Below are 13,507 nucleotides of genomic sequence, written 5' to 3'. Positions count from 1 at the left end.
CGCCCACACCCGTGACTGCTGTAAACTAAAGGTACATACACACGTCTGATTTTTGCAAACGACCCGTCGTTTGGGCTTCCAAACGACCGGTGGTTTGGACGTCAAATCGGGCGTGTGTACAGTCTGTCATTCAGCTGATAAGACTAGACTTGAGCGATCCACTTGGCGGATCGCTCAAGTCCAGTCTTATCAACTGAATGACAGACTGTACACACGCCCGATTTGACGTCCGAGCGACCGGTCGTTTGGACGTCCAAATGATGGGTCGTTTGCAAAAATCAGACGTGTGTACGAGCCTTTAAGGTGGCCATGCACTGGTCGATTTGCCATCAGATTCGACCAACAGATAGATCCCTCTTTGATCGAATCTGATCAGAGAGGGATCGTATGGCCACCTTTACTGCAAACAGATTGTGAATCGATTTCAGCCTGAAACTGATTCACCATCTGCTGAGCTGCCACTGTCGCTTGTCCCCCCCCCCCTCCCCGCATACATTACCTGAAGCCTAGTCCCGGGCATCTTCTCCGCATTGGCTCCCGCCTGGCATCTGCTCCCATCACCTTCCGCATCACGACATCCGCGTATAACTTTCTGTCACTCCAGTGACCGCGGAAGTTCAAATAGATCGTCCTCTATTTGTACTTCCGCTGTCACTGCAGTGACACAGGAAGTTATACACGGATGCCGGATGTCGTGATGCGGAGAAGATGCCGGGAGCCAGCTTCAGGTAATGTATACCTGCGTCGATCGTACGCCGCTAGCGACGCGCTCCCTACCCGCGGGCGATTGACGGCAATTTCCCGCACGGAGCGATCGACGGGATTTAGCTTTTAGCGTGAACGATGTCACAGCAGATTCAATCCCAGTGATCGAATCTGCTGTTGAACGGCGGGGAAATCGGCTAGTGTATGGCCGGCTTTAGCCACTTTATTCACCTATATGGTTTGTACTTTTATAGAGGTAAGAATTATGTACTCCTATACAGTACTAATTAGAGATTAGAATATTTTTGGGCGCCTCCGATAGTTTGTTTCAGCATTGGTTCTACCCTTCGGGGTTGAGTGTTGGAGACCTGGGCCCATATGCAATTCACTTTTTCACCTGAGTTTTCTCCTAGGAGATAATTTTTCAACGTCTTTTTTAGATTTTCAGCATTTTGTAATGGAAATAAATAACCAAAAAGTAGGTGGAAATGTACTATCAAAATTATTCTGAGTATTTTCTTGCTTGCTGATGGCTTAAAAGGCAATTTTATTGACAAGTTTAAAAATATCACCTAGGAGAAAACTATGGAGAAAAAGTTAATTGCATATAGCCCCTTGGCCCGTATGTAATTCACTTTTTAACCTGAGTTTTCTCCTGGGAGATAATTCTTCATCTTCAATTTAAAATAACTTTCAAGCACCTTTTAACTACTAAAAGTACCAAAAAGAAAGTGACATACTGTAGGACTATCAAAATAATTTTGAGTACTGTCTTGCTTTTTGGGGTTTTAAAATGCATTTTATTGACAAGTTTAAAAAAATATCACCAAGGAGAAAACTCAGGAGAAAGTTAATTGCATATGGGCCCTTATGTCACAATAACTCAAGAAGAGCGACCGACCAGCACCTGCACAGCAGACCTGGGATACCGAGTGGGAACTGTCAGTTTCCTGTAGGCTCTGTCGGTGGTTGCAGGAGTGCAACCCACCCTTGTGAGTATAAATCACTACACTATCCTCGGCCATATACCCTAACGATACTGCACCATTGGGCTCCTGGTCTCTCTCACTGCAGAATCTAGGCCAGGCTTTCTCAACCAGGGTTCCAGGGTTCCTTGAGTACTCTGCAGGGGTTCCTTGGCATTTTCCCCCATCGTGGGGGAAGTATAACAGAGCACACTGTAATAGGTGGTACTGTAACAAGAAGCACTAAATTGGGGGGTCAGGAGACAGTATAATGAGTGGCAGTGTAATGGGGAGTAGTGAAATAAACAGCCACACATACTTTTAAAGACCATGCCTCCTGCAAAATAAATGTAGGGGTTCCTCGAGATCAAACAATTGTTTGCAGGGGTTCCTTGGGATCCAAAAGTTATTTTCAGGGTTCCTCCAGGGTAGAAAGGTTGAGAAAAGCTGATCTAGGCGGTTGGAAGTTTAACTAACAGGAGCCATCTTGAACCTTCAACTTACGTTTTACAGTGATGCATAGAAGGATCCGCAGACCAAGTGCTGGTAGAAAAATGTTGTTCTTTATTCAAAAGATTCCACATGACATGGCAATTAAACCACAAGGTAGTTGAACCTTGTGGTTTTATTGCCATGTCATGTGGAATCTTTTGAATAAAGAACAACAGCATTTTTCTACCAGCACTTGGTCTGCGGATCCTTCTATGCATATCTGAGAATTGGCCTGGCTTTCCTGGTCCTGCACCTGCTGGTCTGATTTGAGGGGGTAGAGCTTTTTGAACTTTCCCACTGCTTTACGTTTTACAGTGGTTTGCAAAACTATTCGGCCGCCTTGAAATTTTCCACATTTTGTCATATTACTGCCACAAACATGAATCAATTTTATTGGAATTCCACGTGAAAGACCAACACAAAGTGCTATACAAATGAAAAGTGGAGCCAAAATCATACATGATTCCAAACATTTAAAAAAAAAAAATAACTGCAAAGTGGGGTGTGCGTAATTATTCAGCCCCCCCCCCCCCCCCCCCCGCGACAATACTTTGTAGAACCACCTTTTGCTGCAATTACAGCTGCCAGTCTTTTAGGGAATGTCTCTACCAGCTTTGCACATCTAGAGACTGAAATCCTTGCCCATTCTTCTTTGCAAAACAGCTCCAGCTCAGTCAGATTAAATGGACAGCGTTTGTAAACAGCAATATTCAGATCTTGCCACAGATTCTCGATTGGATTTAGATCTGGACTCTGACTGGGCCATTCTAACACATGGATATGTTTTCTTTTAAACCATTCCATTGTTGCCCTGGCTTTATGTTTAGGGTCGTTGTCCTGCTGGAAGGTGAACCTCCGTCCAAGTCTTTTGCAGACTCCAAGAGGTTTTCTTCCAAGATTGCCCTGTATTTGGCTCCATCCATCTTCCCATCAACTCTGACCAGCTTCCCTGTCTCTGCTGAAGAGAAGCACCCCAGAGCATGATGCTGCCACCACTATATTTGACAGTGGGATTGGTGTGTTCAGTGTGATGTGCAGTGTTAGTTTTCCGCCACACATAGCGTTTTGCTTTTTTGCCACAAAGTTCCATTTTGGTCTCATCTGACCAGAGCCCCATCTTCCACATGTTTGCTGTGTCCCCCACATGGCTTGTGGCAAACTGCAAACGGGACTTCTTATGCTTTTCTGTTAACAATGGCTTTCTTCTTGTCACTCTTGTACGGCCTGTGAGTTTAGGTGGACAGCCTTGTCTTGGTAGATTTACAGTTGTGCCTCCTTTCATTTCTGAATGATCGGTTGAACAGTGCTCCGTGGGATGTTCAAGGCTTTGGAAATCTTTTTGTAGCCTAAGCCTGCTTTAAATTTCCCAATAACTTTATCCCTGACCTGTCTGGTGTGTTTTTTGGACTTCATGGTGTTGTTGCTCCCAATATTCTCTTAGACAACCTCTGAAGCCGTCACACAGCATTTGTACTGACATTAGATTACACACAGGTGCACTATTTAGTCATTAGCACTCATCAGGCAATGTCTATGGGCAACTAACTGCACTCAGACCAAAGGGTGTTGAATAATCCCCCCCCCCCCCCCCCCCTTTGCAGTTATTTATTTGTATAAAATGTTTGGAATCATGTATGATTTTCGTTCCACTTCTCACGTGTACACCACTTTGTATTGGTCTTTCTAGTAGAATTCCAATAAGATTGATTCATGTTTGTGGCAGTAATATGACATAATGTGGAAAACTTCAAGGGGGCCGAAAACTTTTGCAAACCACTGTATATCAGGTCATCAGAAAGTAAACGATGTATAAGGGGGACACACACTGAGCGTGTGTATGAGCGGAACACACAGCACAGACTATATAGCTGATTATCATTTATTTACAGAAGACTTGTGCTTGGTCATAGATTAGGACGCTCTCCTGTGTGACATCTCTGATGTCTAACAAGATCAGATTTCCAACTGAAACATTTCCCACACTCTGAACATGAATAAGGACGCTCTCCTCTATGACTCCTCTGATGTCTAAGAAGATAATCTTTACAAGTGAAACATTTCTCACACTCTGAACATGAATAAGGCCGCTCTTGTGTGTAAGTTCTCTGATGTGCAATAAGATAATCTTTCTGTTTGAAACATTTCCCACACTCTGTGCATAAAAAAAGAAGCTCTTTTGTGTGAATTCTCTGATGTCTACGATAATGACCTTTCTGAGAAAAACGTTTCCCACACTCAGAACATGAATAAGGACGCTCTCTTGTGTGAGTTCTCTGATGTCTAAGTAGATCACTTTTCTGAAGGAAACATTTCCTACACTCTGTACATGAATAAGGACGCTCTCCTGTGTGAGTTCTCTTATGTGTAATAAGATTACATTTCCGATTGAAACATTTCCCACACTCTGGACATGAATGAAGCTGACCTATGTGTCTTCTCTGATGTATATTAAGATCATTTTTCCCACAGAAACATTTCTCATACTCTGGACATGAATAGGGATGCTCACGTGTATGAGTTCTCTGATGTCTAAGAAGATCAGTCTTCAGACTGAAACATTTCCCACACTCTGGACATGAATAAGGACAGTCTCTTGTGTGAGTTTTCTGATGTTTAACAAGACTACCTTTCTGACTGAAACATTTCCCACATTCTGTACATAAATAAGGCCGCTCTCCTGTGTGAGTTCTCTGATGTCTATGATAATCACTTTTCTGAGAAAAACATTTCCCACACTCAGAACATGGAAATTGCTGCTTCCTGGTATGTACTCTCACATGTGCAGCAAGGTGTGATGTGTTTTTGCAATATTTCCCACATTTTGAGCACTGATAACTCTTCCCACCTCCCTCTCTATCAGTAAAAGAGTTACTGGAACATTCCCCAGAATAAGACGGATCTCCTGATCTATCAGCACTGTGACACTTTGGATGGGTATTTGAGGCAACAGGATGGGATCTATCAGAAGGTTCCTCAGGATTGGAGAGATCTGGTGATTTGTCCTCATGGTGACATCTGCTGAGTATATTATCAGCAATGGGGTTTCCTGCTGGTAAATGTAGTGCGGCACCATTATCTTCTGCACCATAATCTGTTGGAGAAATAATAACAGTCAGAGAACAGTCATTGTCCTGTCAGCAGTCATGTGTGTTGCCGTAGCAGTGACAGATAATGACAAGAGAATATACAGGGTGGTGCAGGAAAGACCCCCATGCTCCTCTTACTCTATCCCCGCTGTGTGGGGTCTCCGGCATTATGAAGCCTGTGTCACCTCCATTTGCTGCAGTATGAGAGCGTTACCTATACGGCAGCACATGCAGGTGACACAGGCTTCAGGTAAGCCGGAGAGGACACACAGCAGGGATAGAGTAAGAGGCACACGGGGACCGGCTGGCCGGGGGCTGCCTGTATATTCACACTGCTGCCAGGCAGCCTGCTGGTCTCTCATGCACCCCCCTGTATATACTCACGCTCCTGGCCAGGCAGCCAGGCTGGTCTCTCATGCACCCCCCTGTATATACTCACACACCTACCAGGCTGGTCTCTCATGCACCCCCCTGTATATACTCATACTCCTGCCAGGCAGCCTGCTGGTCTCTCATGCACCCCCCTGTATATACTCACGCTCCTGCTAGGCAGCCAGGCCTGTCTCTCATGCACCCCCCTGTATATACTCACACTCCTGCCAGGCAGCCGGGCCAGTCTCTCATACACCCCCCTGTATATACTCACACTCCTGCCAGGCAGCCAGGCCAGTCTCTCATGCACCCCCCTGTATATACTCACACTCCTGCCAGGCAGCCAGGCCAGTCTCTCATGCACCCCCCTGTATATACTCACACTCCTGCCAGGCAGCCGGACTGGTCTCTCATGCACCCCCCTGTATATACTCACACTCCTGCCAGGCAGCCGGACTGGTCTCTCATGCACCCCCTGTATATACTCACACTCCTGACAGGCAGCCGGGCCAGTCTCTCATGCACCCCCTGTATATACTCACACTCCTGCCAGGCAGCCAGGCCGGTCTCTCATGCACCCCCTGTATATACTCACACTCCTGGCAGGCAGCCAGGCCGGTCTCTCATGCACCCCCTGTATATACTCACACTCCTGCCAGGCAGCCGGACTGGTCTCTCATGCACCCCCCTGTATATAATTACGCTCCTGCCAAGAAGCCGGGCCGGTCTCTCATGCATCCCCTGTATATACTCACACTCCTGCCAGGCAGCCGGACTGGTCTCTCATGCACCCCCCTGTATATACTCACACTCCTGCCAGGCAGCCGGACTGGTCTCTCATGCACCCCCCTGTATATAATTACGCTCCTGCCAAGAAGCCGGGCCGGTCTCTCATGCATCCCCTGTATATACTCACACTCCTGGCAGGCAGCCGGGCCGGACTCTCATGCACCCCCTGTATATACTCACACTCCTGGCAGGCAGCCAGGCCGGTCTCTCATGCACCCCCCTGTATATACTCACACTCCTGGCAGGCAGCCAGGCCGGTCTCTCATGCACCCCCCTGTATATACTCACACTCCTGCCAGGCAGCCGGGCCGGTCTCTCATACGCCCCCCTGTATATACTCACACTCCTGCCAGGCAGCCGGGCCGGTCTCTCATGCGTCCCCCTGTATATACTCACACTCCTGCCAGGCAGCCGGGCCGGTCTCTCATGCACCCCCTGTATATACTCACACTCCTGCCAGGCAGCTGGGCCAGTCTCTCATGCACCCCCCTGTATATAATTACGCTCCTGCCAGGCAGCCGGGCCGGTCTCTCATGCGCCCCCTGTATATACTCACACTCCTGCCAGGCAGCTGGGCCGGACTCTCATGCACCCCCTGTATATACTCACGCTCCTGCCAGGCAGCTGGGCCGGACTCTCATGCACCCCCTGTATATACTCACACTCCTGCCAGGCAGCTGGGCCGGACTCTCATGCACCCCCTGTATATACTCACACTCCTGCCAGGCAGCTGGGCCGGACTCTCATGCACCCCCTGTATATACTCACACTCCTGCCAGGCAGCCGGGCCGGTATCTCATGCACCCCCTGTATATACTCACACTCCTGCCAGGCAGCCGGGCCAGTCTCTCATGCACCCCCTGTATATACTCACGCTCCTGCCAGGCAGCCGGGCCAGTCTCTCATGCATCACCCTGTATATACTCACACTCCTGCCAGGCAGCCAGGCCGGTCTCTCATGCACCCCCTGTATATACTCACACTCCTGCCAGGCAGCCGGGCCAGTCTCTCATGCGCCCCCTGTATATACTCACACTCCTGCCAGGCAGCCAGGCCGGCCTCTCATGCACCCCCTGTATATACTCACACTCCTGCCAGGCAGCCGGGCCAGTCTCTCACGCACCCCCCTGTATATACTCACGCTCCTACCAGGCAGCTGGGCCTGTCTCTCATGCACCCCCCTGTATATACTCACACTCCTGCCAGGCAGCCGGGCCGGTCTCTCATGCACCCCCTGTATATACTCACACTCCTGCCAGGCAGCCGGGCCAGTCTCTCATGCACCCCCTGTATATACTCACACTCCTGCCAGGCAGCCGGGCCAGTCTCTCATGCACCCCCCTGTATATACTCACACTCCTGCCAGGCAGCCGGGCCAGTCTCTCATGCACCCCCCTGTATATACTCACACTCCTGCCAGGCAGCCGGGCCAGTCTCTCATGCACCCCCCTGTATATACTCACACTCCTGCCAGGCAGTCGGTCTCTCATGCACCCCCTGTATATACTCACACTCCTGCCAGGCAGCCGGGCCGGTCTCTCATGCACCCCCCTGTATATACTCACACTCCTGCCAGGCAGCCAGGCCGGTCTCTCATGCACCCCCTGTATATACTCACACTCCTGCCAGGCAGCCAGGCCGGTCGCTCATGCACCCCCCTGTATATACTCACACTCCTGCCAGGCAGCCGGGCCAGTCTCTCATGCACCCCCTGTATATACTCACACTCCTGCCAGGCAGCCGGGCCGGTCTCTCATGCACCCCCCTGTATATACTCACACTCCTGCCAGGCAGCCGGGCCAGTCTCTCATGCACCCCCTGTATATACTAACACTCCTGCCAGGCAGCCGGGCCGGCCTCTCATGCATCACCCTGTATATACTCACACTCCTGCCAGGCAGCCAGCCGGTCTCTCATGCGCTCCCCTGTATATACTCACGCTCCTGCCAGGCAGCCAGGCCGGTCTCTCATGCACCCCCTGTATATACTCACACTCCTGCCAGGCAGCCGGGCCGGTCTCTCATGCACCCCCTGTATATACTCACACTCCTGCCAGGCAGCCAGGCCGGTCTCTCATGCATCCCCCTGTATATAATCACACTCCTGCCAGGCAGCCGGCCGGTCTCTCATGCATCCCCCTGTATATACTCACACTCCTGCCAGGCAGCCAGCCGGTCTCTCATGCGCTCCCCTGTATATACTCACACTCCTGCCAGGCAGCTTAAAAACCTTTACTGACTTCCAGCCACTTCATAAAAGACAGGAACAAAATGGGAATTATAGGCAATTACAAATGTTGCAGATGTTCTATCTGCCCATTGATGATGACAAAAAAGGAATTTTATAGCAATGTCACCCGGAAAAAATTATCAGTCAGACATTTCATCAATTGCCAGACGACTGGGGTGGTTTATCTCCTAGAATGCCCATGTGGCAAACAGTATGTGGGACAAACAAAAAACCAATTGAAAACGAGAATACAGAAGCACGCCTCAACAATTAGACTGGCAGAACGTGATAGAAATGACAATAAACCACTAACTACTGTTGCTGAACATGCCCTTGAATTCCATGATGGATCAATAGAGGGGTGGCGAGTAATGGGTATTGATAAAGTGGTTCCGAATGAAAGGGGTGGTGATGTTACTGTGAGATTGTTAAAATCTGAGCTAAGATGGATACACATGCTCAGATCCAAGCAACCGAGAGGTCTTAAAGCGGAATATAACCCTGCATTTCAACTTTGCTCTAAAACATTAATTACAGTATATTATATGCAACCAGCATTTTTTTTTTTTACTAGACCAGCATTGGAAGGGTTACACAGGGCTTTAACGTTCCTGGAGATTTCTGCAGACACATCCGAAGCTAAAATAGATACATTTTGTTTACATAAATGTATCTAAGTGTTGAATGTGACTCACTCTCTCTGACTGAGAAGGAGCTTGGAGGACAGCCAAAGAGTGTGTAACATTTATCAATAGATACATCTAACTAAATAGAATGTAACAATCTGAACTTCTGCATATCTCTCCACGGAACTTGAAACCTCTGTGTTTAACCCTTCCAATGCAGGTCTAGTAAAAAAAAAATGCTGGTTGCATATAATATGCTGTAAATAACGTTTTAGAGCAAAGTTGAAATGCAGGGTTATATTCCGCTTTAATGAAGATGTACATTTTGGGTGTTTTTTGAATACGTAATAATATATCAATCTGTATGTCATCTTTAGGTCATTGAGCAGTAGCTTCTATATGGCAATAAAAGGTAAGATCGCGCAGTACATCACTTGGTACCCAAGTAAGTAGGGTCCATCTGTTGTCTTAATTATTCCTTCTTCTTCCAGTTTGGATCGTGCTTTTTCTTGCGAGATTTCTTGGCAGTTGGCTCTATTCTCCACTAGTGTGATCCACGCTTCCCTTCGGGGTGGGTCCCTGTGGTGTGCAGTGTGGATCATACATTATTTTTTAGTAAGCGATGTGATTCTTTTTGGAAAAAACGCATAGCGCTCAACAGCTTTCTATACACAAATACAATTCACAACATATGTAGGGAACTCTTCCCTTATATATGACAAAATATAGTTCATAAAAGTTCATCAGTTCATTTTTCCTCCAGTGTGCTTCACTTAAACAATAAATGTCCAGATCCTCTTAGAGTAATAATCTATACGCTCACCAGATCATTCAGCCAATCCTCTCAGATCGGCAGTCAGCGCTTTTGGCCTTGCCAGCCAGCTTTCTGTGGATATCTCACCAGCCTCCTCTCGGATCCGAACATAAGTAAAAATAGATACAAAGCAGCAATAGTGTGATACCGTTTTGAACAATGTAATGTCACCAGTGCACCCCGCATCCAAAAGTGACACCCAGCGTGCCTCCACCACAGATACACAGGGCGCTCACCAGATAAACGGGCCAACCCGCAACAGACCGGCAAAACAGCGTATTCCTGATACTTTAGCTCCAGAGCTCAGTGAATATTCTCCTAGGGCTCAAAAGACAGTCGACCATAGCATAATTCCATTTAAATTTAATAGTATAAAAGTAGTAGTGCACTTACAAAAGTTCCAATAAAATCTGCGCATATAAAACAATCACAGGATCCTCCAGCGTCTTGTCAGCTCCTCAGGCTCCGCCCAACTAGTTTCGTCTAATGACTCATCAGGGGCTTGGCCATTCAGAGCTGCAAGACGCTATTATGTACATTCCCCCTTCATCACATGACCAATGATTAAGGCTTTTCTTATTCGCCGCCACAACTGCCAATCTATTCAGCAGTTCCTTCTATTGGCCGACTGGAGTAGCCTACATCCTCCATAGTGCCGAGGTCATATCTCTCTAAACACCTAAATACACCGCTTTTCCGGCTTACTCGGGTGCGTTAACTGCCCATACGCATTCCACGTGTCTCCCCGACCCCTTTCTGTGCTAAATTTTGGGTCCTATTCCTTATCTCATCCGCATCCGTGTAAAACTACACTACCCAGAATCCCCAGAGTACTAGCGGCGGCCATATTGTTTGGAGTCAGGTGGGCAGAGAGGAACAGCCTCCGTGTGTCCATCCAAAACTACACTACCCAGACTCCTAGGGGTGCTAGCGGCGGCCATGTTGTTAGACGGACTACAGGGACAAGCATGTCCCCCGTGTCACTCAGTTCCATAGCCAGTACATTAAGTTCCACACTATCTCTAAAACTCACACTGCTAGTGCAATAAACTATCCAATTAAAAGGGAGCCTTTGTTACCTAGCCAATCTTCCATTCATAGTTGGAGGGATTAACCCTTGTCTCCCCAAATAAACCCAAACATATTAAAAGTCACCAAAAGGGTGAAACAGCAATTACCTTTCAGGGCAACAAACTATTTTATTAATTAAAATTAATTTAAATCCTAAATTGCAGCTCACATATCCAGCCACAAACATTAGTCATACCCCTCAACAAAAACACATACAACTCACATTACCCTTATACATATACCATAACCCCCCCCCCCCCCCCCCTCTTTCCCATTCCCACAGGTACAGTCATTTTAGTCATCTGCTATAAAGCAATTGATATCAAGTTCCACATTTAGTCCGCCAGGTGCCGATGTCTTAAGTTCATAAATCCACCTTGTTTCATATTTGGAAATTTCCCTAATTTTGTGACAGCCCCTCCATTTTGAGGTTAATTTTTGTATTCCACAGAAACTTAAGAGTGCTGGGTCCCTGTTGTGTTTTTCCAAAAAGTGCTTAGACACACTATGCCCCCCAAAACCCCTAGCAATATTATTAATGTGTTCCCCTACCCTCTTTTTTAGTGTCCTTTTTGTGCGACCTACATATTGTAGGCCACACGGGCACCACAAGAGATAAACCACATACTTACTACTGCAGTGAATGAATTCCCTAATTTTGTGAGTCCTCCCTGTTTGTGACGATACAACCTCCCGTTTTCTTATCCCCCTTGCTCTCTCACATGTGCCACATTGCTGGCAGGGAAAAAACCCTACATTCCCCCACATGTCAGTCCTATCTTTGCTTACAGGACCATCAACATATGTTTTAACCAGCTTCTGCTGTAAATTGTTAGCTCGTCTATAGATGAATTTTGGTCGTTCCGGCAGGCATTTCCCTAAAATGGGGTCATTTCTCAGAAGACACCAGTGCTTCTTGTAAATTCTCTCAATCTGCTTATATTGTGCATTGTAATCCATCAACACCGCATATTCAAAGGCACCAGATCTGTTATTCCCCTCTCCTCTGTCCAATAGGTAATAATCTCTCTGTGTGTTTAACACCTCAGCTGATATTCCATCAAGGTATTCCCTATTGTACCCCTTTTCCACAAAACGCTCGATGAGCATTTCAGACTGTAAAATATAGTCAGTTTCAGTAGTGCAGTTTCTCCGTACCCTGCTTAACTGCCCCTTAGGAATATTACGCATCCAGTTAGGGTGATGGCAGCTATACACCGGTATATATGAGTTCCTGTCAGTTTTTTTAAAAAAAGTTTTAGTTCCCACAGTATTCTCCTTCTTCATAACCACCACATCCAGGAACTCTATCTCATCATTGCTACATTTCATCGTCAATTCAATACCCAGATCATTGGCATTGGTCCACTCTATATACTGTTCTAGTTCCCTCTTGTCACCCCTCCAAATCCAGAAGAGGTCATCAATGAACCGTTTCCAGTTTGAGACCCTGCTACTTTCCTGTGCCCTCAGAACCCTTCTCTCCCACTGATCCATAAAAATATTTGCCACACTGGGTGCAAATTTTGCACCCATGGCACAGCCAACGGCCTGCACATAAAAAGTGCCGCCGTACCAAAAATAGTTATGGGATAGGGAAAAGTCCAACAGCTGCAGGATAAACCCAATCTGGTCCTCTCCTAGTTGACCAAATTCAATCAGTGCCTCTTTAACAGCCTCAAGTGCCTTCTCATGCGGGATGATGGTATACAGTGACGTCACGTCCGCTGTAACTAAAATATCTTCCTCCCCAATTTGTATCCCATTGATGGTTCGTAAGAAGTCCTTAGTGTCCCTTAGCAGATAAGGCAAAGCCCCAACCACTGGCTGTAAAAAAATGTCAACATACTCACCTATTCTCTGATTAAGCGACCCAATGCCACTGATAATGGGTCGCCCTGGTGGGTGAGTCTGACTCTTATGGATTTTAGGGTTGATATACATAACCGGGATGCGTGGAGCATCTACCATTAGGTATCGAAACTCGGCATCATTTAAGATACCCTTATCCAGACCACTCCTAAGGATTTTTCTAAGTGTCTCCATGTATTCAGTTGTGGGGTCTCCCTTTAGTTTTCTATATGTTACATTATCACTCAATATCTTTCTCACCTCTTGCGTGTATTGTTCATGATGCATAACAACCACCCCTCCCCCCTTATCTGCTGGCCTTACCAAAATCTCTTTCCTTTCACTGAGAAGTTTTATTGCCTGATTCTCATCCTTATTTTTCTTCGGATGCAGGAGTTCAATCTCCTTGAGAACCATATTCTTAAAATTCGCTATTGTACTGTCCTTCGACATATCCGGCGGGTTAAATGTGGACCTATTTCTGAGGTGAGAGTGCACAATTTGTGA

The 13,507-nt window shown here is 47.0% G+C and overlaps 1 protein-coding gene across 3 annotated transcripts in view; it reads right to left on the bottom strand.

The window, feature by feature from the left end:
* Window positions 1-3,919: 3,919 nt before the first annotated feature.
* Window positions 3,920-13,507, bottom strand: part of LOC137524140 (oocyte zinc finger protein XlCOF22-like) — a 106,179-nt gene continuing 96,591 nt past the window's right edge. For all 3 annotated transcript variants that reach the window (XM_068243698.1, XM_068243699.1, XM_068243697.1), the window contains one exon: window positions 3,920-5,253. In XM_068243698.1, the coding sequence (XP_068099799.1) occupies window positions 4,067-5,253 (1,187 nt within the window). In that variant the 3' untranslated portion in view covers window positions 3,920-4,066. The remainder of the gene's footprint in view (window positions 5,254-13,507) is intronic.

Source organism: Hyperolius riggenbachi, chromosome 7 (assembly GCF_040937935.1).
Source record: "Hyperolius riggenbachi isolate aHypRig1 chromosome 7, aHypRig1.pri, whole genome shotgun sequence".
Classification (NCBI taxonomy): Eukaryota; Metazoa; Chordata; class Amphibia; order Anura; family Hyperoliidae; genus Hyperolius; species Hyperolius riggenbachi.
Note: the sequence above shows the minus strand (reverse complement) of the source record. Positions and strands in the feature narration are given on the sequence as shown.